General features: G+C 41.9%; 1 protein-coding gene across 3 annotated transcripts in view; it reads right to left on the bottom strand.

Moving 5' to 3' along the window:
* Window positions 1-24205, bottom strand: part of NSF (N-ethylmaleimide sensitive factor, vesicle fusing ATPase) — an 82044-nt gene that overhangs the window by 9930 nt on the left and 47909 nt on the right. For all 3 annotated transcript variants that reach the window (XM_074849089.1, XM_074849087.1, XM_074849088.1), the window contains exons 10-19: window positions 22822-22987; window positions 22197-22271; window positions 17425-17612; window positions 13385-13480; window positions 12641-12797; window positions 11377-11510; window positions 10066-10132; window positions 9795-9874; window positions 1136-1270; window positions 212-325 (exon numbers count right to left, since the gene is read on the bottom strand). In XM_074849089.1, coding sequence (XP_074705190.1) covers window positions 212-325; window positions 1136-1270; window positions 9795-9874; window positions 10066-10132; window positions 11377-11510; window positions 12641-12797; window positions 13385-13480; window positions 17425-17612; window positions 22197-22271; window positions 22822-22987 — 1212 coding nt within the window. The remainder of the gene's footprint in view (window positions 1-211; window positions 326-1135; window positions 1271-9794; window positions 9875-10065; window positions 10133-11376; window positions 11511-12640; window positions 12798-13384; window positions 13481-17424; window positions 17613-22196; window positions 22272-22821; window positions 22988-24205) is intronic.

Genomic DNA, 24205 nt, shown 5'->3' on the forward strand with positions numbered 1-24205 from the left:
GCCTATAGGCACTGTGGTTTTTAAAGATCTGTCCGTGGACCAAGACCTGGTGATTTCTTTGTTAGGAAAATTTCTTCTCACTGTAGCTCTTTTCTCAATTAAACCAGTTCAAAGGCTCCGACCACACAGCTAAAGTAGGAGTCTGCAGAGAAGTGGGAACCTCAGACTGCTCTATTCATGCCAGTCCTTCCTGGACCAGAAACATTCTTACTTGTAATGACATTTCTATCAGCATCAGCAGCTTCTTGATACCAATCCAGACAGACTTCTCTTTGACATTCTGTGCAATAGTGCTGCGTTCCTTGTCTTTGAAGTTACCCAGGAGCTGGGGGAGAAAAAAAGTTAAAAAATAAAAATTCAACAACAGGATACTGTCAGTAGGAATAGTGCTACCTAACCCAGGAAAAGGGGAATGAGAAGCTAGAAAGCATTTTTGAGCTCAGAAGGAAAATTTGTTGCAATGTATCTAGACAAGGCAAAAAACTTAGATTCTTCTATTTCGTAATGGTTCTCCTCATAACATCTCTAATCAAACAGTTAGTGACTCTCTTAGGATCCATTTGAGGTTTTCTCCAGATTAGAGTCTAGAAGGAACACAGTGGCTCAAGCCACAGTAAGTTTTCAAGACTGCTGCAAGAGCGTCCGTGTCTTTCAGCTTTGACAATACTATCGTTGTGACAATTTGCAAGTCTCCACAAAAGATCTGCCTGTTCAGTTTATTTTAAAAGCCTTCAATATTCACTACAGTTTCCACTATGGCATAGAATAAGCAGCCATTAAGGGCACAAATTTATAAAGAACCTATAATCTCTTCAACACCAAACACCTTCATTTGATGTTGTTCCAATTCATGAGAGCTTGGCACCCTCCAGGCACACTCAGTTTAAGTGCCTCGATTATATTCATTACCCACTTCCATGCCCTCGGAATCTTTCAATCCACTCCACAAACTTTTTCCCTAGACCTATGTTCTCTCATTTTGCCTTAATTTACTGCATGAAAAACTAATCTGGAGAACTGTTACATTATGACATAATGTTAAGTGGGACAGTGTTCCCAAATGCAGAGCTACTGCAAAAATCACTCATTTCCAGCACCTTTTGAGCTTGTTTGTCATCCTTGAACTTTTTCTCACCTCCAAAGCCTCCATCAGCTGCTCCCCTGTTGCAATGTTGGGCACATGAATCGTGGTGCTGAAAGCATTCAGCATTTCCATTTCCTGCAGGACATCTTTGCGGCTGGTGGTTCCAATGATTAGGAGCTTGCGACCCTGTCCGTGCAATGGAATAAGTGTCAAGAAAGGAAAAACAAGAGAAAAGAGGAGAACCAGCCTTGGCAAGCTTCAGCTAACTACAAATGAAAAACAGAAAATAGCTATGTAAAAATAGAACTTAAAATAAAATTAATAGGCTTAAATCTCTTGGAACTGAAGAAGTCAACATCCACTCTGTAAGACTAGGCTCAGATTGCAGAAATCAGAGAGATATCACCAGCGGGCTCCAAAAATTATGGTACACAAAAGACCCACACATACTCACAGCTTTCCTACCTTACCTTTCATTCTAAATTCATTATAAATAGCTGAATCCTCATTAAATTTAGAAGCATGAGCAAACCCCCCACTTCCAAAAGCTGAATTACAGATGACTTCTCAGGGGAACAGCCTGTCTTTAGAAATCCTGTGGGTACAGTGAATTCTCTGCCCACTGTACAGACAGTTCCAATGGTTTTACAGCTCACGCCTTAAGAGCTGAGGTTGCCATAAGTTCGTCAAACTTCCCATTGCCAGTGTGGTTGTATAAAAGGACAGTACCACGTCTGGCAGCCTCCGAGTTCAAACCGACAGTGCATACACCAATTCCAAGTTGGCCTGAGCAATAACAGGGTTTATAAATAATAGAGCAACAAATGGAAAACATCAACTGCCAATAAAAATCAACTTTTGCTAGTTCATCTTGGAAATGCCATTTCAGTGCTATTTGAATTTTACCATGCAGTGTTCAGACACTGATAAGCGTTGGCTGATGGAAGGAGCTGCTGGGATTATCAGCTGTGACCTGTCCCTTTTCCAATTCAGTACACAAGGAACCCATGGGTTGAGGAGAGGCCTGGATGGCCAAGTATCCTCCTTATTTGCTGTACAGAAGTTTAGCTGATGCTCAGAGACAGAGTAAAGTTCTACATTTCAACTTCATGACACAAACTCTGTTCATCATTATAAGCAAAACAAACAAAAACCTAAAAAATATCCCCACAGAGCAGCCAAAATTAATTTCATAAGTGCTTTGCAATCCTTTGATAAAGGATGAGAACCCATTTAAACTTAATACATCTTTGATGAAGATGAAGCGTCTTCGCAGCATTTATTTATTTCTCCCTGAGTACCATTGTATTCGAACAGATTAAACTTCTGCTTTGGGTGACGGACAATGAGGAAGCACCAGCACTGGTAAGGAACTCAGCTGCTCACTTCACGTTTGTTTTTAGCCTAAGACAGCACAAGGAAGTAATGCCTGGCAGGTTGAAACCAGAGCATGCCCCAGGTCACGAGCTTCACACAAAGGCTTTGTCAGGGAAACACTGTGCTAACCCTTCTGTGTATTAATCACTGTCTACATCTCAGGAGACACCACACTCACCAGCTCAGTCACCCCTTTAGAGGGGGAAATCCTCAGAAACCTACTGGGCAATTTAATGGGGAAAAGCAGCCAATTCCTGAACTGACAACAGAAACGCCAGGTTTAAAACTGCAGTGGGAGTAGGGAATGCTTTATTACTAGACAAGGCTCACCTGCTGGCGGCACACAGCAAGGAAAAAAGGTCTGAGTGTCTAAAAATGCCTGTAGGTAGCCTTGAGAGGGGCATACAATGTCCACAGAAAGCACAAATACAACTATCCTATAGGTTGCTGCTTCCACTATGTTCTGCACATCCACAGCTTTACAATTGCACATTATTTGCTTCCTTTTTGACGGTCATTGTGTAGCAAAGCCAGGAAAATATTTTATCATCGTACAAGTTTGAGCCAAATCTGACCAATGCAGTAAGATCTTGCATGCAAAGATGAACAAACAATGCACTCAGTAGAGAGCAAGGGAATGGCATTTGATCCTCACTCCTACAAGGAATTCAGAAAGCCCCACCAGGTGCTCAGTTTCAGCTAAAACACTTAACAGACCAAGAAGAAGATATGATGATCAGCAACAGAAAAGCTTTTTGCATATATGAAGACAAATTTTCAGTGGTTTTCATCTTTGGAAGGGGTTGGTAAAACAGACTTTGAACCCAGGCTTGGACTCTGTGTGAAATGAGTCCCCCAAGAACACCTGAACCACCACCTGCTCATGAACCACAGAAGCGTGGTACAAACACCTCTGACATTTGCTCTGAAGTTACCACCCAAGGACAAGGATAAAAGGTGACCTCAGCTTGCTACGATATACTTGGATAACAGCACATGTGACAGCAGAACTGATGCATGCTTAAAATCTTCAGAATGCAGAAACAGGGGTTATCAGCAGATTCAATTGAGAAAATTTCATCTTGATTCTGATTTACTTTGCTTTCATGGTTGCTCTATATTTCCTCAACATTGTCCTCTGAGTTTTTGTTCAATTCATAAATGATGCTGCTATATCTGATATTATATACGCTGTAACTCAGTAAAAAGTGTAAGCCCTGCAAGGAGAATTTCCGCTACCTTATTCAAAAAATTGTAACGAGTCATATGTATGCTGTTAGGCACCTTCAGTTTTCTCATTATACAGGTAAGGTAGTAGGGTACAAAGGAAGCCAAAGACAGACTCTTGAACAGAACTGAGACCACCAATGCCCTCTTGCAAGCACAAATCCATACAATGCTACACTACCAAGACCGATCTGCTTTACAAATTTTAAAAATTGTTTATTACTGTATGTAACTCTCAGAGTCTGGAACAGCTTGGTTAAGGGATTGTGTTAGTAACAGCTTCCCATGAACTATGAGCATTTTAGGATGAAAAAGACACTCAACTGCAGCCAGCAAGGCGGTATCTGTTCCCAAAATATAGCTAAGAGCATGTGTGCAGTGCCTGGCACAGCAGATAAGAATCAATCAAGGGAATAACTTGCAGACTAGCTGCCTGAAGGATGCTACCTGAGCAACTTCTACACTGATGAAAACCATGCTTGATTATAATAAAAATGGAGTCTAGTTTGGGGTTTCAACAGAGACCAGGAAAGGATGTAAGCAGCACAGAAATGTAATTAGTGAAGTGAGTTTTACCTCCTGTAACTTCAGGTGTCCACGTATGATCTTAGTCTCTGCATTTCCTTCTTAGTTAATGAAGCCCAGATGACATGCACCTCCTCCCAGAAAAGCTGCCTACCCTCTGGACTCATACAGCAAACTATTTTCTAAACAACTAGTTCAGTCGCAGAAAACCAAACCGCTGACAGCCCCATTTAGTCAGATGAATCCCAAACTTGCTGTAAATCAGGCCAGCAGACAATTACTACACACACAAAAATTACTCTGAATGACTTATTACCATTTAGGAAAGCCACTGGAATCGGTCACTGTGGTAAGTTCTGTGAAAACACCAGCTTAATGCTAAACCTTACTCAAAACGCAAACACTCAGACATTTTTAGAATGGGAGAAGAGTAAAACAAAAGTCATTATTCTACCATATGAATCCAGGGTGCTCTTTAAGACCCTACGCAACCCCAGCCATTTCAAATACATCACTGGGTTGGAGAAATCGGAGGAAAGCCATGGGAATGGTCAGAAATATGGAATAACTTCCCTAAACAGACTCTTGGTAAATTGATGAGGGGTAAACAGAGAGGTCTATAAAATCCTAGAAGGTGTAGAGAAGTGAGGGGGGAAAACTGCTGTTTCTCAAAATAAAAACTAGGGAGCACTACATGAAATTATCAAGCATCAGTTTTAAACAACAGCATCGGTTTTGAACAAAAGGATGTTTGCTTTCACCATACAGTTCAGTTGAACTCAAGGAAGCACAACACTAAGAATAGCAAAAGCTCAGCAAGATCCAAAAAGCAACGGGACAAGTTAATAGAGGTCAGATCCATCAGCAATTTTTAGGTATCTCTGTTAGGATCCATGCTCGGGACCGCAAACCACTGATGACTGAATGGTTGAAAACTCCTCAAAACAGATGGCTACTCTGCAAAACAGTGCTTAAAATTTAACAACTCCACCCAAAACATACTGATTTTTTCCCTGCTTTCTTCAATAGAAAGTATGCACTTCAACTTGCTACCTTTAAACTTGAGCCACTGGAAAACCAGTTACCGTAAAACAAGCATAATCTCTGCTGTATCAATTACTAAAAGAAAATGAAGTGTCACGAGTCCCTCGTACTCTTCAAAGTTTCAGGCAACTTGCTCAGCAAACAAGTGGAAAACCTACAAGTCAGAAATGTTTTGCCCCAGGCATTACCGGAAAAGCATGAAAAGCCATCAAGGCAAATTGAAAAAGCTGCCCTCATCCAACTACTCCGCAGTGACAGCACCCCACAGGGTATCACTGGACTTATTCGTGCTATTGAGAGATGTCCTGCTTAACTGCCCCCATTTTCAGAAATATTCACATTTTTGATCCTTAATTTCTACAGCAGTCACTGCAAAGGCAACATGCCATGTGCTCAGCCCACAGAAGATCAGGATTCAAGCTGAACTTCCAAAAATCAGGCATAACAAGAGTAACTACCAACTAGGGAGGAACTTGGCTTTTCAACAGCTTAAGACCATTTGGTGTGAGACTCACTACCAGGACAGTTCTAAGCCTAGTTCTTTCATCAACAGAGATTAGATACAGGCACATCACTTCAGTCTGGATTCATCCTGCCCATTTTTAGGCAGTAAAAGTTCCCCAGTTCGGAGCTCCAGATCCCTCTATACCGATGGGGGGATACCTAGTAGAAAGGTGCGTATCTTGCCCCGCTGACTTCTAGAGTGGGATAACCCCAGATTTCACCTCTCTGCTACAGGGGTCTTATCTGAATAAAGGATATAAACATGCAGAGAACTATGGGACTCAAAGATCAAGAGGAAGTAGTTTTAAACCACTACATTTTCAAGCACCACAAGGTTGATTCTTCTAACACAGTATTCACTCCCTAATGGGCACCATATTATTGCATTGACTACCAAAGACAAACTAGAACATAAAAGAATTACACAGACTCTCTTACAAGCAAATGGAGTCTCAACATGTCAGTGGAGTCTCAAATTACAGAATTTCAGCAAACCTAGACAGCCTTAGGCAAGGGGAGTTGAGGCGAACTTGAACTATGCTATAACCAAGTATTGGTGGATACTGAAAGTGCCTCTGCTGCTCACCCACCAGCTCTTCACTCAACTTTGGACCCTTGTATATTTATTTTTATGCATGTGCTTTGAGGTATCAACAATTCTTCACATGTAATGGCAGAAAACACGATTCCCCAAGTTTACAAGTATAAAGGTAACGTCACTGTTGGAGTTGCTTCCAATTCACACCAAGTGACGTGGAATCAGGAATGCATCTGGGATTATACCAAACAAGGAGATTATTCCCCCCTTTCCCCTGTCAACTTTCATAAATCGGCAAAAGCCTCCAGTGTCCCGGAGAGGAAAGGGGCCGGGGCCCTCTGGGAGCAGTGGAAGGGCATCCACCAGAGTGGTCGAGAGCATCTCACTAAGCCAGACATTTCATAACACTGCACAAATTGTACGTCCAGCTTAGCGCGGGGATGCTGCAATGGTCTTTCACCCTTTGAGCCAATTGTTAGCTTTTCACAGGAACCAGCAGGGAAGCACATGTGAAACCTCTGTGGGGCTGGTGAGTGTCTCCATGCCTTGTGTGACTCTGCATGTAGATGAAGCAGCTTCGGCTTTCGGAGCTGCTGCTGCTTAGTTCTCAGAGAAGTCCTTTTCTCCCGCTTGGCTCCCTGCTGCGACAGTCCTTTTCAGTCTTTCTATCCCCCCCCAGTCTCTTCTCCTGCACAACACAGGGAAACTTGATTGAAATAAAGACCCAAGAGAACATGGTTTATTTTCTTCTCTTCAATCCATTTTAGAAAAGATTTTTAATTGGTTTAAAAAAAGATGCTAAACAAAATGCAATGTTTTTCAGTCTTCTTGAGCTAGTAGTAATAGATACCACTATTTAAGCATTGCTGAGTGGAACTAGCAAGCACGAGCTGTGACTGGGAATTTAAAGCAAACTCAGAGATGTTTCTAGTTTCTTTAAGTCTAACGTGTTTACTCTCAAAACTTCTGCAAAGTACAAAGAAGCCAGAAAGCCCAGAAAACCAGAAGCTTCAAGTATTTGCCCTTCCCACACCCGTTAAAATAATATAGCCTCAATAGGAAGAGGGGAGTCTGGGAGGCAGCTTTCATAAACCAATTCAACAGAGACATATACCTCAATGCATAATTAATCAGATTTCATCCCAGAAATGCTCCTCTTACACACACAGCCTACAGTAATTGTAGGAAGCTGCTTGCACATTAAATATACTCTCTGCAAGTGATGTGACAACACCGTGTGAATACATAATCTGGGCCACAAAGATGGGAGCAGCAGAGCTGCGCTGCTGAAACACACCCTCCGCTTCCCACTCACTCCTTGCTTGCGGTTTCAACTGCTCCGTCGTTCCTGTTTCTAAGCTTTTCAAATCAACTCCATATTTTGGGCATCTCTGACTAGTGAGTAAAGAGCCTATCCGATAGCAATGGAGACAGGTATTGTCTCCCCAGCACCTTGCCAACGATTTCTCTCAGCACAGGGACACACCGGGCACGTCCCAGGACACTCCAGTTTTACAAGGAATGAACCTAACCCATGATCCCAATCCCGCAGAAATTTATGTTGGTTTGACCTCATGGAGCAGGTTAGTACCACTGATGCTACTCATGTACATTTAAAGCACATATCTGCATTTCAAATTGCAACAAAATCCCTGAAATCAGCCATTACTTCCAAATAAATTGCTCCCCAAGGGAACTAGTCATCTCAGAGGGAACTTGGAAGGGCGCTGATCAACCAGCAGTACTATCCCCTTGTGCATTTCTCACTTGAGCTTAAAAACCCCAAGGGTCTCCATGCCCAAATTTAATCTTTTTCACAGTAAAACTTCAAAACAGGAAAGGTCTTTTCCTGCATGACTCTCTCTTATACACCATTTTGGGGTTTTTAATGAAAAAAATCCCCACGTCATGACTATCACAGGGAACTCACAAGAAACAAACGTGCTAGGAAGAACCCTATCATCAGAACCACTAAATTAGGTCAGCCCAAAGGGTCTGTCTAACCCAATGTCCTAATTTCCGCAGTAGCCAATAGTGGACACTTAGAAAAAAAGAAAAAAAACCCACATCATCAATCAAACAGTGACATTTCCTCAGAAAACTTTCTACCCGTCAACAATTTATGGCTTAAGTCACCATAATATTGGCTGTCAACCCAAAGTCTTCCAGCCTCAAGGGCATTTCAAACATTGCAGAGTACAAATCTCTAGCAACATGCATAAACTTGGCAAATATCTGAGAGCTTCAAGCCCCGCATCCTGCTTTCAGGGAGACTTGGGTGCCAACAAAAGTGCATCTAAACAGCAAAATACATTCAGAGGATGCAGTGATAAAATGGACAATTTAATATTTTAAGTTCTTTTGACAACTGAACCAAACCAAGTTCTGTTTTCTCCTATTTATAGGAACAATCATTTCCTGGTACTGTGGAAACACCCAGCAGTATGTCAATGATTACATGAGATTATGGCAATCAAAAACGGTGGTGCTGTTTCATACAGGCAGCCCTTCTGTTCCAATATATGTGGTAACAGAATCCAAGTTTTATGTTAGAGACTTCACATGGCACATAAAGTTCACTGGGAAAAATCTTTGTTCTCCCAGGTTGACAGTCACAAGGGGAACTTCAGGGCCTGTGGCATTACAATTTAGTTCAAAGTTGTATATTTGAAAGGTCTTTTCACCAAACTCTCTAATGAAAACAATACTCATGCATACATTACTGTTTCCAGGATATTAAAAATGACAAAAAATTTGAGTTCATCCAGGTTGTGCTTCTCTGCTTTTTCCTGACAGCAACTTTCAAGGTTTTACTGTATGTTATTTATTCATGCAGATACTTTCACACACACACAGCAGAATTGCAGTGATCAACAGAAAAAATGGCAAATAAAAAAGAAGAGTCCCTGTCTGTTTGTATTTTTCAGTGCAAGCTTCAGAAATATTATCACTTGTGATGCTCTTAAATCTCATCAAGCCAGAAAGTGCAAATATACAGGATCAGCATGAGATGTAAGATCTTAAGCTTTCCTCACTCACTGTAATTAACACCTGATAATTTCAAGTTAAGAACAAATTAAAACCCTGACATCCACGATCATATGTTCCTTAGAAACTGATTTCTAAATAAGGAAGGAACACGTGGTTGGGCCAGGGATTGATTTGGACTAAACAGTTCCTTAGTTATTCAGAAAGCAGACAGCCTGCATGTTTAAATTTTACATGGTGAAGGTTAAACTTGTCTCCTTAGTATTTCCAGGGCTAACTGCAGAAGATTCAGCCTTAAGTAATTAGATAATGAAAGCTGAATCCTTTGTGGTTATCCTAGAAATGTCTAACTGAATGAACAGCAGCAGGCTAGGATTAACTTGACTGAATCAGAGACAATAGCACTAATACCACTGGCAGCACAGCAGCTATCAGCAAGACACAAAGCTCTCCACTGTCAAAATTATTATAGGAATAGGGAATCTCGCCCCTTGATTACTTTCTTACCTGAGGGGGGGCCTTCTTTAGCAGTACAAGAAGGGCTTGCAACACCAGATTAGAGAACCGTGGTCCAATTGGGACATAATCTGAAATGAAAATGGATTTTAATGCCCACTAAGCAGATGCACATTTGAGACACTTCACTGTATCAAAACCAGTTCAAAGCTCTTGAAGTAAATGGTTCCAGGTCATTTCCAGTTTGCAATATTTCAGTAGTGCAAATATTTCAGTATTTCTGCACAGCAGACAACATAGGTCTCTCATCATCCTAACTCACCCAGAAGTCTCTCGATGTCATCCACAACCACACAGCTGAGTTGGGACTTGTACGCATCATCAAAGATCTAAAAAACAGCAAAATGACTCATTGTTAAATCTCAGCAGCAAAACTACAATAGTCATGATAGGACCTGTTGACGTGTTTTTGGCTAAACACAGCAGTATTTAGGGGAATAAACAGAGAATGAAAAAGGTAAGTACCAAGGGACTAGACTCTATCTGCATTTAATAAAACACTGCCATCTCAACAAATTCAGAGCTCAGTTTTGGTCATTTACTCCGTACACTTTTCAAAAACGCCAGCTGTCCTGCATTTAATTGTAAGCAATAGACAAAATAGAGCACCATTCCCCTGGTTTTTGGAGCTGGGGCAATACTGATAACATAATGATACACACACACATTCCCCACAATTGTAATGCAATTATGAAGCTTTTCTACCCAGGCTGGATACTGGTTACTTTTCATAACTGCATACTGCAGGGGGAACAGACCTACTCAGGTACGGATTGAGCCTCCCATCACCCTTTATAGAGCAGCAAACCAGCATCCTACAAAGCTTTGGATTTAAACAATAAGTAGCACAAAGGACATCAGTGGTAATGCAGGTCTACCTCCAGCACGTGCTGATTCAAGTGACGTCCAAAAGGTTCTTTTTTTGAATCGAAATTACAAACTGGGCTTCCAGTTATGAGCACATTGCTTCTCTTGGAAACTATGCAATCCTGCAACAAACTGATCTTAGAGTAACGTTTCACTTACATGCTTCATTCAGTACCATTCAGCTAGAAGGGTAAGTGCTGGCTTGCACTTATAAATGAAAAATGTAAATGAGTAAATGAAATCTCCTTCCTTCCACTCGGCTACTTGAAATGATTTAAGATGTTCAACTTGTTTGCATTCCCCCAGCTCCCCAGGTTGTTAAAACTCTTGTTTAACTAAACATTCCCACCTCAAAACTCTTCCTAGTCTCATTCAGGCAGGATCTATTCTTTCCAAGTACAACCCTAAGGCCTTCCTGCCTTCACCTTTGCAGACACAGCTCCAGACTTGCTCATCACAGATCAGGTGTTTTGTTCCACTGTTAGTCATGATCGTGTATCAGACCCAACTGGGACAGAGCCCTGAAATCTTCCCTGAGTCACTTAGTGCCAGTGCCACAAAAACATTCATTCAACTTAATAAATAAATACATGCACAGGAATTTAGGACCTCCAGAGAGACAATCACAAGGGTAACTCACTTTTCTGCCCACTAGAGAACATAGAACTGTATTGTAATCAAGCAGAAGAGTAGGATGCATAAGTACCTTCTTCATAGCTTGGCACTTGGCCGTTTCAGAAAATCCGATCATCTTATCAGGAGAACAGATCTTGATAAAGGGAAAGTTGGATTCTTCTGCTATTTTGGCTGCTAATGCAGTCTTCCCACTGTGGGGGGGACCTGAAACAAAGGACAAACATAATGAAGAAACAAGGGAGAAACAGCTCTGGTAAGGCTCAGCATGGACGATATTTTAAGCATGTTTATAACCTCATTCAGAGGTATCTGCATTTTGAAATGACCTTTTCTTCTACTTGCAGAAGGAACACACTAACCCATAGTGCAATACAATCCTCCAGGTGAAGGAAATTAATGCAACTGCTTATGCAGAGCACATGCAGACTGATTTACTATGAAACCATCACAGAAGAGGACATTACATATTTTGCAGGACTGGCCACTGCACCAAAAAGTAGCTTGTGTTTCTATTTCAGAGAAACTTCTTTAACTATGTTTATGCTCCTTCTAAATATGATTTCTGCATACTGTGGCAAACAAGTCGACAGCATGAATGCCAGGTAAATACTGACAACTTGTGAATTCACACCAGAATAATTCTACCAGAGCCCAAAGACGCATCTTGATCTATACACCCAATACAAATCAATTTGGAGTGCAAGAAGGTATCGCATACAAGCGATATGTTGGCCACAAGCACACAGAATTATTCAGGGGATCTACTCAAGGTTAATCTCAAAGCTACAGACCACTAAGCAATAGTGGTAATCCACACATTTTACTTCAGGAAAAGAAAGAGGGAAGCACTAAATAACAAATTCTATTCCAGTATCTGTAGTGTACATATCGGAACTAGTTTCCTAGACTCTTCAGTCACTAACAGTGACCACGAGGGCAACAGTGACTACGAGGGCAATCCACTCTAACAGCAGACAAACTGTTGTTTGAACTCAGCTAATTACACTGATGAGCTCATCAGTGACTTCAAAGAGAATTTAGACAACTAACTCAGAGATGCTCACACTCTAAAACATCCACATTTAGGTTATTAGCTGCATACATTCACTTCTCCATCGTTCCAGGAACAGGATTTCTCTCAGGTTCAGAGACAGTTTTTATATCTAAAGCAATTTCACCCAAGTATACTGAAAGAAATCAGTTCTATTCTTCCTCTCATGTGTTACTTTTACATACAGCTGCAGGATATAACAGATGACCACTTGGGCAACCGATAGGAATAGCTTACAGAATTTGTTTGTTCTTTTTAATAGATATTTTTTTCTTAAATTTACCTTCTAGAAGAACGCTAACCAAAGGAGTGCGGTCACTGTTCTTAGTTTGTTGAACAAGCAGCTCCCCATCATCCAATACCCTTGTTACTGGATCACCCCACTTAATAATACCATTCATGATGTAGCTGGCATAGTCTTCTTGGTTGGTTCCAAATGCCTGTATTAAGAGAGGGGACATTTCTTTTACTAGAGAAATTTTGCATCACATCACTTAAGATGCTTAAGTGAGACAGTAAGTACTGGAAGGCCCATTGATGACACACAACATTTCAGTTCAAAGGACTGAGCACTGCTGAAGACCATGCACATTTAGAAACATCTTTTCATACACCCTCAAAACAGATTCTAACCAGTGCAAGTTGTCAGTGGGCTCTGAATCCATGCCATTTAAAGACAATCCTCAAAAACTAGGCTTAAACCTCCTACTACAGTCCATGTTAAAGCTGTCATCCATTAACTGAAAGTAGCCTAAAAGGAGGAGTGAGCATGACAAAGAAGAAACTCCAAGTTGCTCTCTTTATTTGTTCTATTCCTTTTTATGATCCTTGCATGCAACAAAAGGTACAAAACAGAGCCTTAGCACTGCGGGCAGAAAGAGGCTCCCTACTTTCATGCCTACAACACAGGACACAGTATGTCAGCCCATGGTGCACCACTGCATGTCTGATCCCAGAAGGAAGTTGCTACCTCATGTCACTAACTGTACTGGGTGACTACTACAGCAGTTACATAGTGCCTACTTACTGGTTTGATATCATTCTCCAAAGATGCAAAGAAGTCTCCTCTTGTCACACGCAAGCTCTCTGCCTTCTCCATATCCACTTCCACTTTGTTGCTGGCCTAATAAAGGCAATAAAAGACACTGGAGTACAGCAGTACTGCACTCGACCCCGTACCAACTTCCACCCACGGACCCAACCCTGTAGTTGGTCTGCATCAATAAGAAAAATGCTTCTTATCAGGACATTTGTTGGACATATGCTTGATACCACTGGAGAAACCATCATCTTCACAGAGCCACGTCCATATGCCAGCCCCACAAAGTCATTAAGTAACAGTTTTTCCACTCCAGTGGGTGGAAAGCTGGAGTTAAGAATATAGCCATGACCCCACATTTCAGAGAAACCACCCCAGCTAAGAACGGGATGGAAGCTCTGCACCATCCCTGCTGCTGCTGTGCCACCTTGACTACATAAACCAAGTGTCACTGAGGCTCAGACTGGTGCCCAGTGTGGGACTGATCTCAACTAAGTTTAAATTTCTAAAAGTTATTGGAGTTATGTAGGTTCCCTTTTGAGTGGGGAACTATTCTTTCCATTTAGAGGCTGTAAAAAAAATTCTGTTATGCTTTCTGAGTGCTGGATGGGAAGAGGATGAAGCCGCCTTCATTGTGTGACTTTTTTCAGAAAGACAAATTAAAGTTTGGTTTAACCCAACTCTGAATCTACCCACACCATCTCTGACAACTAAGCCAAAAATAAGAATTACTCACACACCTCTATTTCAGGAACTTTTAGTTTTCTATTCAAACCATGCACCTTCCTCCCCATACAAGAAAGTCTTTAAGGAGATTGGTAAATAGTAGATTTCTCTCTTCTTTGTCTTTATTTGCTTCAGTTCAACCAAAGCCATGGATCTCCCCAAGGCAGCGCTATCGGTATTACTCGGAATAAATACACTGCAGTTAGCTCAGCTCATCCTGCACTCCTTTCTAAATGAAAAGCATCACCTTTTTTCCTTCTGCCATTCCCAAACTGCCCAGCAACATTTAAAAGCTAAAGACTGGAAGCAAAGACACGGTAGAGACAGCACTACTGCAATCTTCTCTTGTAAATCACTTCTCAAGCACAACTAGACATACCACCAGGAGGCGGCCCAAGGCTGCTCACACTGGAGCAGGAAGAGGTTTTGAATTCTTGAAAACAACTTGAGAGCAGCCTTTAAAGTTGGAGCCCTTATTCAGATGTCTGTAGACTTTAAAGCCAGCTGTAGATCTATTACAGAGTGTGGCTGCAGCTCCACAATATGGAGCGGCTCCATTTACTAGGATTATCTGTAGACTTGCAAGTATATTGATTGCCTTGGGCAGCAATCAGGAACTAAATGGATTTAATGATAGAATCACAGAACACCAAGTTGGAAGGGACCTCAAAGATCATCTGGTCCAACTTTTCATGGCAAAAGCACAGTCTAGACAAGATGGGCCAGCACCCTGTCCAGCCAAATCTTAAAGGTGTCCAGTGGTGGGGAATCCACCACTTCCCTGGGGAGATTATTCCAATGGCTGATCGTTCTCATTGTGAAAAATTTTCCTCTTGTGTGCAATGGGAATCTCCCCAGGAGTAACTTGTATCCATTACCCCTCATTTTTTCTATGTGACTCCTTGTAAAAAGCAGTCATACAGGATGCCAAATATATCAACCAGGTGGATCTTCAGTACAGGTTGATCACTCTTCTATTTTGCAGAGGGAAGTGAAGGTACTTGAAACACTATTAATATATTCCTGAAGCTGTTTGTACACTTAAAATAAGGGGGTGTTCTTTCTTTCCAAGCCTTTAATGAGTTACCTGTTTTAATTTTTAACACAAACACACACTTTGACAGATTACCAGAAGAGCTTAAGTGATTCAGAAGAATAATGCCCCTTGATTTTCAATTTGTGCTCTTGCTTCTCGTAGGTGCTTCTGAAAACTAGGTCAGGCCTATGACGTATATTTTAAATTTTGCAGTACTTGTAGGAGAGAATAAAATACCTTAGTGCATCATTTGGCTGAAGGCATCTTCAGAATAAACAATAAGATTATCCAAAAAACTACGTCAAAGTGTTTGAAAAGAAAAACAAAGCGTGGCCGCCTCACATTTGGAATACACATACATATATTAAGATGTCAGTCACACACCAAGCTAAAGGAGGGGACTGCTCTTTTACATTTATGCATTGCCATTTTCTCTTCTCCCACTGTGACATTTTGGCACAACAGGAAATACATCAAAACATTAGTGGTCCCCAAACTCACCCAAAATTCAAGCACTGAAAAAACATCAACTATAAGCAAAATTAATAATTTAAGGAAAATGCTTTGCCTGCAAGGGGATGAAAATACCTCCAGAGGTGCTGATTTTTTTCTTTGAGACAGAACACAAGAAAATGAGAAACTGTTGATGTTCGTGGGTTTTTTGCTGTAGGAAACAATAACTTTTCAAGTACTATGGCTATACAAGAAAAATTAGCAGAAAGAGCCACTTTTCCTTTAGTAAGAGTGCTCCCAAGAGATACAAATCTCACTTAAATGAAAGCATGACTTGCTCTCTTCATATTCGAGGCTGAACAGACTTTTTACTTAAAAATGTATCAGTGCTGTGGAACTGATGTCAAAGGTTTTCTCTGTAGTAATTCACACCAGTTCTTGGCCACTAGAGCAAAGGGGCTGTGCCTTTCAGCCTCCTTCTTCACGAACTAATCATCTCATATTTCAACACCATCGAATACTGTGGTTTGCATCTGGATTAATATAACCTGACATTTCATGGTCCTTAACTCCTTTCTAGTTAAAGATACACTGACCTCCCATAATCAGCAAACACTGGGAAAGCAAAGCAATGTTCCTCTAGGATGGAGGGAGCTGAGAACATCACAAGTCTCTGGGCACTGAGACAATCATCAGTGAGTTCTTGTTAGAAGACATTGTATAGGCCCCTTCTGAATTCGACCAAGATTTTAGCAGCAGTGACATCTTGGAGCAAAGGATTCCTTCCACAGCTTAAATACTTCTTCACACAATGCACATCTTATCTTTGCTTTGATCATGGCCCTGCCGGCACCATTTGAGGTCTTGTATTAGGAAAGAGTAAACAGTCATTCCCTATTCACTGATTCCAGTACATTCATGATTTCACATACTTTTCGTAACTCTTGACCTATTTTTTTTCAGGCTGAGATATCCTAGTCAACCATTCTTCCAGTAAAAACCCTCCTATACCTCTGACCTTCCCTGCTGCCTTTCCAAATCCTAGTTCTACCAGACCCTTCTCAAGGTGGGTGTCCCAGGACTGCACAGATTCAAACATACCAGGGATTTTATCCATGACATAACCAAAGCCTCACTTTTGCTCTGTATACATCTCCCAGTAAATTCTAATTTTGCATTTGCTTTTTTCACTGATAAGGACTGAGTTGATATTTCAAGACCATTATAACTCCAAGAACTTGCCCCCAAGTCATGGTCATGTCAGTCCCTATCATAGTCTATAGATTTCTGAATTTTCTCTCGCCAGTGTACACTTAAATTCACTGACTGCATCCTGTGCACTCGCATTATTTCAAATGCCTTCTGTAGTTTTCCATAGGTGGCCTTCATCTTTATGACCACAGAACAGCTATGAGCCTGTAACCTCGCTTTTCCCCCTCTTTACGATCATTTATGAATATACTGAGCTGCACACGCTCCAGCAGAGATCCCTCCTGTACAACTGGCTGCTCTCACTTCCACCTCTTGTCTTCTGGGTCCAACCCATAAACTGAGCTCAAGACTTTCCTTTCAGTTTTTATCCAGATATATTGACAATCACCTTCCATTCCCACCAAGCTAGGCAAGAGCCACTTGAAGGTCAGGAGATGAAAGAGGTATGTAAAAGCACAGTGAAAAGGTGGTGTCCATATGAATTTCATCTCCTAAGGTATGCTGAGATGCCATTGCCCATTTGGAAGTAAACATCTAGCATAAGATTCCAAACATAATTATTTTTCCTTTTTTTGCTCTAGTGAGAGATGACTGGACTGACCTTAATGTGTCTGTTCATAGCAGTAGACTGAGCAGCTCGAACCAAACCTTCTAACTCAGCACCACTGAAGTTTTTAGTCTCAACTGCCAGTTCTGCAATGTCCACATCTTCAGCCAGCAGCTGGTGTTCCCGCATCCGTACTGTGTGAATATGAAGAATCTGAAATCGACCCTTCTCGTCGGGCAAGCCTGAGATTTTAAACAGAACACGTGACAATCAGTGCCTCAGCACAGCAACTGCAGAGCAAAGCCCTCTCCTTGGTGGTCCAAAGGCTCTTTCTCACCTTGAGCAATTCATTTTTACAATTAGAATATTTGACAATACCCAACTACACTAACTGACCTTGGCAATTGATTAACATCACCACCAAACTAGAGAGAAAAAGCCTAAGGTTCAGTTTCATTCCTCCAAGTCTGTTGCTCTCAGGCTTCCATACCAGGAATTCACCTTACACAAAGGCAATCTGGTCAGTCCCTTGGCACCCCTAAACCCAGCTCCCACCTTGCAGTTATCACAGAATCGTAAACTCCTATAACAGTTTGGGTTGGAAGGGAAGTTTAAAGATCTAGTCCACCCCCCATGGGCAGGGACATCTCTCACTAGATCAGGTTGCCCAAAGCTCTGTCCAGCTGACTCTGAACACTTCCAATAACGGGCCATCCACAACTTCTCTGGGCAGCCTGGTCCAGTGTCTCACCACCCTCATCATAAAACACTTCTTCCTTATATTCAGCTTAAACCTGCCCTATTTCAGTTGCCCTCTTTCAGTTTAAAACCACTGTTCCTTGTCCTGTCACTACAGGCCCTGGTAAAGTCTTTCTCTATCTCTGTTGTACGTCCCCTTTTTAACTATTGCATGGCCACAATAATGTCTCCCCAGAGCCTTCTGCCCAAACCCCCTCAGCCCTTCTTCACAGGAGGGGCAATGTATCCCTCTGATCATCTTTGCAGCCTTTCTCTGGACCTGCTCTAACAGGTCCGTGTCTTTTTTGTACTGGGGACCCCAGAGTGGACACAGTACTCCAGGTGGAGTCTAACAAGAGTGGAGTAGAGGGGGACAATCCCCTCCCTCAACCTGCTGTCCATGCTTCTTTTGATGCGGCCGTTATAACTGACTTTTTGGACTGCAAGTACACATTGCCAGCCAATGTCCAATTTTTCAACCTCCAGTATCCCCAAGTCCTTTACACAGAGCTGGTCTCAATCCATCCATCCCCCAGTCTGTACCGATGTTGGGGACTGCCCTGACATTGAGCCATTGGCTGTAACTCTTTGGACACGGCCATCCAGCCAATTCCTTGTCCCTCTAATGGTCCATCCCTCAAACTCCTGTCTCTCCAATTTAGTGGCAAGAATGTTGGGGGGGACCCTATCAAAGGCCCGACAGAATTCAAGGTAAATGACATCTGTAGCTCATCCCTTATCCACCAACACAGTCACTCCACCACAGAAGGCCACTAGATTAGTCACACACGATTTGCCATTTGTGAAGCCATGGTGGCAGCCTCTAATTACCTCCCTGTCTTCCACATGTTTCAACGTATCTTCCAGGAGGGTCTGTTCCACGATCTTAATCAGGCACCGAGGTGAGGCTAACTGGTTGGTAGTTCCCAGGGTACACCTTATTACTGTTTTTTTAAAACGGGTGCAATATTCCCTTTTCTCCAGTCACTGTCGACTTTGGCTGACTGCCATGACTCTTCAAATGACGAAGAGTAGCTCAGCAACTACATCAGCCAATTCCCTCAGGACCCTGGGATGCATCTTGTTGGGTCCCATGGTCTTGCGTACGTTCAGGTTCCTTAGGTGGTCTCAAAACCGATCTTCTCTTACAATGGGAGGAACTTCATTTTCCCAGCCCCTGTCTTGAGGTTCAGGGACTTGAGATATACGGGAAATCATTACCAGTGAAAACTGAGGGGAAAAGAAACTGTTGAATACGTCAGCCTTCTCCGTGTTGGCTGCCACTAGTTGTCCTGTCTTATCTATTGGGAGGGGATGGGGGTGTACATTTTCTTCAATCTTCCTTTTCTGACCAACAAGCCTTTAGAAGCCCTTCTTTTATTCTTCATATCCCTTGCCAAATTCAGCTCCATGCGCCTTAGCTTTCCTGATCCCATCCCTACACATTCAGGCAGTGTCCCTGCATTCTCCCCAGGATACATGTCCCTGGTTCCACTGCCTGTGCAGTCCCTTCTGACACTTTAATTTGACCACAACGTCCTTACTGAGTCATGCTGGTCTCCTGCCTTCCTTGCCCAACTTCTTACATGTGGGAATCAAGAGCTCTTGTGTGCCAAGAAAAATGTCCTTAAAGAGCTGCCAGCTCTGTTCTGCTCCTTTATCCCTGAGGGCAGTTTCCCAGGGGGTCCCATCCACTAATTACTTAATCAACTGAAAGTTTGCTCTCCCAAAATTCAGGGTCTTGACTTCACTCTTCACTTGACCCATACCATTCTCATAAAACGTTCATTTTCTCTGACCGAGGTGATAATTTCCAAGTTTGCACCTTAGAAAGCCCCTTCTGAAATGCCTATCATGGAAGACACAGAAAAGCCTTTTCTTAAAAGAAAGCATAACAAGTCAGCCTGGCACATCACCAACTTGGTAAAACCATGCTGTTCTTTAGCTCACTTTACAACTTACCTTCACAGCCCTTATTACAAGGATCTGGTAATTTGCACTGATTAGTATTTGTGCTGAGGGTATGTGAAAAGACATTTTAAAGTGTGCATAGTCCCCAGCAGTGTTCAGTCCTTATCATCTGGTAGTTTATTCTAAGGATGCCTTGCTCAGTCCCTGGAATTTCTTTAACTTTTGTCAACAAAAGATGCAGGTACTACACCTGCAGTACAATCAATCTCACCTGTGTTTACTAATGACAGTTGCTATCAGGCCTTTGTTTTCAAGTGTGAGATTGTTCAGAGGCAAGTGCCATTGTGGCTACACTTATTCATTCCTAAAACACACTTTATTGGGTCTGTCCTTCAATTCCTTGTAGCTGTGTTAGTTTGTAAAGACTGTACCTGGCTACAGTTTTTGCCAATGCTAATTCTCTCTCATTACTACTCGTCATATAGGCTTCTTTTCCCAATTTTTCTTTTCTGTGGAATATGCCAGGAATAGTCACACGTTTCTTTCAATATTTTTTCCTGCATCTAACAAATGTCTTAGCCTCTTAAGTCTCTGGCATATTTGAAACCATCCGTGTTGTCTGTGCTGCACAAGATTTTTAAATCCCAGCTAGTGCTCTAGTTGTATCTCTAGTCCTCACATCTTGCATGAGTTACATGCCCAGTAATGCCTGATATATACCGTCCGCTACAGTACGCAGGGACAGCGTTAACTCTGGAGCATAAGCATCGGCTCCCTGCCCGGGTTACCCCTTCACCTGCCTCAGTAGTCATCAGCTTCACCTCCTCATTCCTTCTTTTGCCTAAAATCTTTCCTTTTCAGCTATCACAAAAACTCTTTCCTGTTTCTGGCTTTCAAAGAATGACGTTACCCTTTAAGGATAAGAGAAGTCCTTAGCGAGCTCTTACAATGACATTGATAGATCAGATTTCAGGAGTTTCCCCACAGTTCAGACCAGCACAGACAATTACAATTTTCCCTGCCACTCCAGTATGGTATCATGATTTTGAGAGTTATATGGACATTTTCATCTAATTTTCTGCAACTGAAAGGAAACAACACGTATTAATACTCATGGTCTTGCCTGTTCCTTTTTTATGACTCACTACAGTGTGAGAATTTTTGCCTTTACAATAGTCGGTGCCCAGCTCAGAACACAGAAAATATTTTGTGACAGTTGTATGTCTGTGGAAGGTTAGGGGCAATTGTTTTATGTGTTCTTCCAAACTACATATCTGAAACTGCCTTTTCAATCTCTAAATTAAACACAGATCTCAACCAATTTGAGTTTCTCACTGCAAGACAGGATCATTAAGCTTTTAATCAGTCCCAGGCCATTCTCTATTCAAACTTCCTCCTGTGAATTGGTAACCTCAAACTGAGCACTACGGTCTTTAGAATCCACTGAGATCTTTACTGATCAAACTTCTGATCTCAAATGCGAAGTAGAGACTTGTTTTCATTAATCTAAGATGATCTGGGCTTAATTTCTTAATAAATCTCACATTATCAGGTAATTAATCTGCATTGGTGCCAGGCAGCAGTGTACAATTACAGAAGTCCCTTTTTAAGTTGCTGACAGTGCTCTTTCCCAGCTCACTAGAATAAATAGTTAGCAGAGCTCCTCGGCCCACTTTGTTCTGTTGATGCAAGGAATCCCAACCTGCTGATTTTGGAAGCCAACAGTCAATGCTGCTTAACATTTACAGTTCCTGCAGTGACAGTCACCATTATCACTTCATGCAAATAAAATGATCTGCACTTCTTCCAAGTCAAGAACTGCTCACACACTGTACTTGCCTGCTCTACAACTTCAACAATTCCGCAATTTCCACCTAGAAATGGTCTGGTGACATTACTTGGCTCCTTTCATTCATGGAAGAGATTCAGGGTCCTACCTGCCCACACCTACCCATTATGCTGGACAGAAACTGGTCTCAGGTCAATGGCTTATCAGTAGGTAAGTCTAAAATGGTATTTTAATTGGCTGATTAAATTTATGTCTAATATTATGGAGGGAACTGCATGAAGTTCAGCACCTATGCCATGCTGGTTAATTGTTCACATGATGATATACATTTGCCTTACTATTGTAAGGACACGTAAGCATATGAATTGTGATATGCCAGCTTGCTTACCAATCTCCATTTTCACCTCCAGTCTCCCCGGTCTCAGCAGAGCCTCATCAATCAGGTCAGGTCTGTTGGTCATTCCTAAATTCAAGGTTAAAAGCAAAATAAGCATTATCTGAGCTTATTAAGTGGGTCTCCAACTCCTGAATACAGCCCATAGAGCTAAGAAGATACCTCAAAGAGTCTCAAGTAAACAGACAAAAGATACCCATCTTCAGAAATACTGGGAGAGTCATGCCCTGGAGTAGAGTCAGGGCAACAGGGATCACACCTGTCCTCGTGACTATCTGCAGGGCTCCTGGCATCAGGGCAACTAGACAGCACAGCTAGAGAAGTCCCACTCCTTCATACGCCAATACATCAGTGCATATCACTCCTTGCAAGTTTTCTTAAACTAAAACACTTGTTATCAAAAGCTAAAGGAGGAGATTGTTGAACGCAGCAGTATCAGCCAGTTACAGCACATCTCCCTTTAAATCTGCTACTGATGCTTGCCAAAGAGCAGTCGTTCAGTTTGGATTAGTCCAAACAGATCCAATACCAGTAATGATAACTTAGCTGACATGCAGTGAGGAAAATATCAGCAGTTTTCAACCAGACCCCATAACAGAGAAAGGAAGCACCATCATACCAATCACTAGGATGTTATTGAGCTGCTCTACTCCATCAATTTTAGACAGCAACTGGTTTACAACAGTATCATGGACTCCAGTACTACCCGCCATGCTTCCTCTCTGCTTGCAGATCGCATCAATCTCATCAAAAATGATGATATGCACACCACTGTTTGCTCCAAGCTATCGGAGAGAAAAACATGTCAGGAATGCCACATGTCATCATTGAAAGCAATCCAAACAAAACAGTAACTTCTCAACAAGCTCAGCCGCACAGACACAGAACACTGACACCTCCAAGTGTTTTCAGCATCACGCTAGGTATGTATCAGACCCCTCTCCAGAACAACATCTTGCCACCCCCCAAAACGGGGTGGTTGGTGGGCTTTGCCCAAACACAGGACTTCACAGCTGACATTGGTAAGAGAAGCAGCATTTCAAAGAAGAGGACTAGACTGAACAAGAACAGCAGCTCAGACAAAGGGTCACACTACTCGGTACCAGGGAAAGCCCTCCGAAAGGGAGACGGAGAGCAAAGCACATCTGTGGAGGTATGCACCCGATGTGCACAACACCCCAGGTCGTACTAAAGTTAGTAAATATACAGCTTGCCAGAATAGCTTTGTTCTTAATATTTTTAAGGAGTCCATTCGTTCAGTGCCAATCAGGAACAGAACTGCTTATTTCCAGGTTCACTCAAAGGTGAAGCAGTTGCAGCTGGAAAGAGAACAGGATACTTTTTGTGACCACATTATGAAGCTTTTTCCCTTCAAATTCCACCTCTAAAACATCTTTTGTGGACAGTGGAGACCATGTTAACACTGGGTAAATGTGCTGTCCCTGGCAATCTGCCCCAGACACAAGTCATTACAATACCAACCTTTTCAAGACCTTTATAATCTCACAACTTGTCATCAGGACCATCCCCTCCAGCCAATATAAAGTCTATTTTAACAGGTGTGTTATTGCAAAGGAAAAGAGGCTCACAGCTTTCGGTTATATTGCAACAACCGGAGAAGGAGACTGTTTACACCAGTATGGGTTACCATGCAAAGCTGACTTACTGATTAATAAATCTTTTGTAGAAGAAAATTAAATTATTTCAAGCCACTAGCAAAATATGCAGTCTTGTTAGGCATAAATAAAATCAAGGGATACAATGTCCTTTGCTAATGTCTTCTGAAGAGACTTCCCTAAATTTAACAATGACTTGCCTGACATTGGGTTTTCTTTACCAGAAAGATCTATCAACATTAAGTGATCCACAGCAGAGAAAAATTACCACAGCACACATTAAATAAGTATTTACAACTTCCAACTAAAGACTGGGCTTTTTGATAGGCAGCTAAAGTTATGGATAAAAAAAACAAGTTTTGAAAAAACAGAATATCTCCACTGCCA

The sequence above is a fragment of the Strix aluco genome, chromosome 24 (genome assembly GCF_031877795.1).
Source record: "Strix aluco isolate bStrAlu1 chromosome 24, bStrAlu1.hap1, whole genome shotgun sequence".
Taxonomy (NCBI): Eukaryota; Metazoa; Chordata; class Aves; order Strigiformes; family Strigidae; genus Strix; species Strix aluco.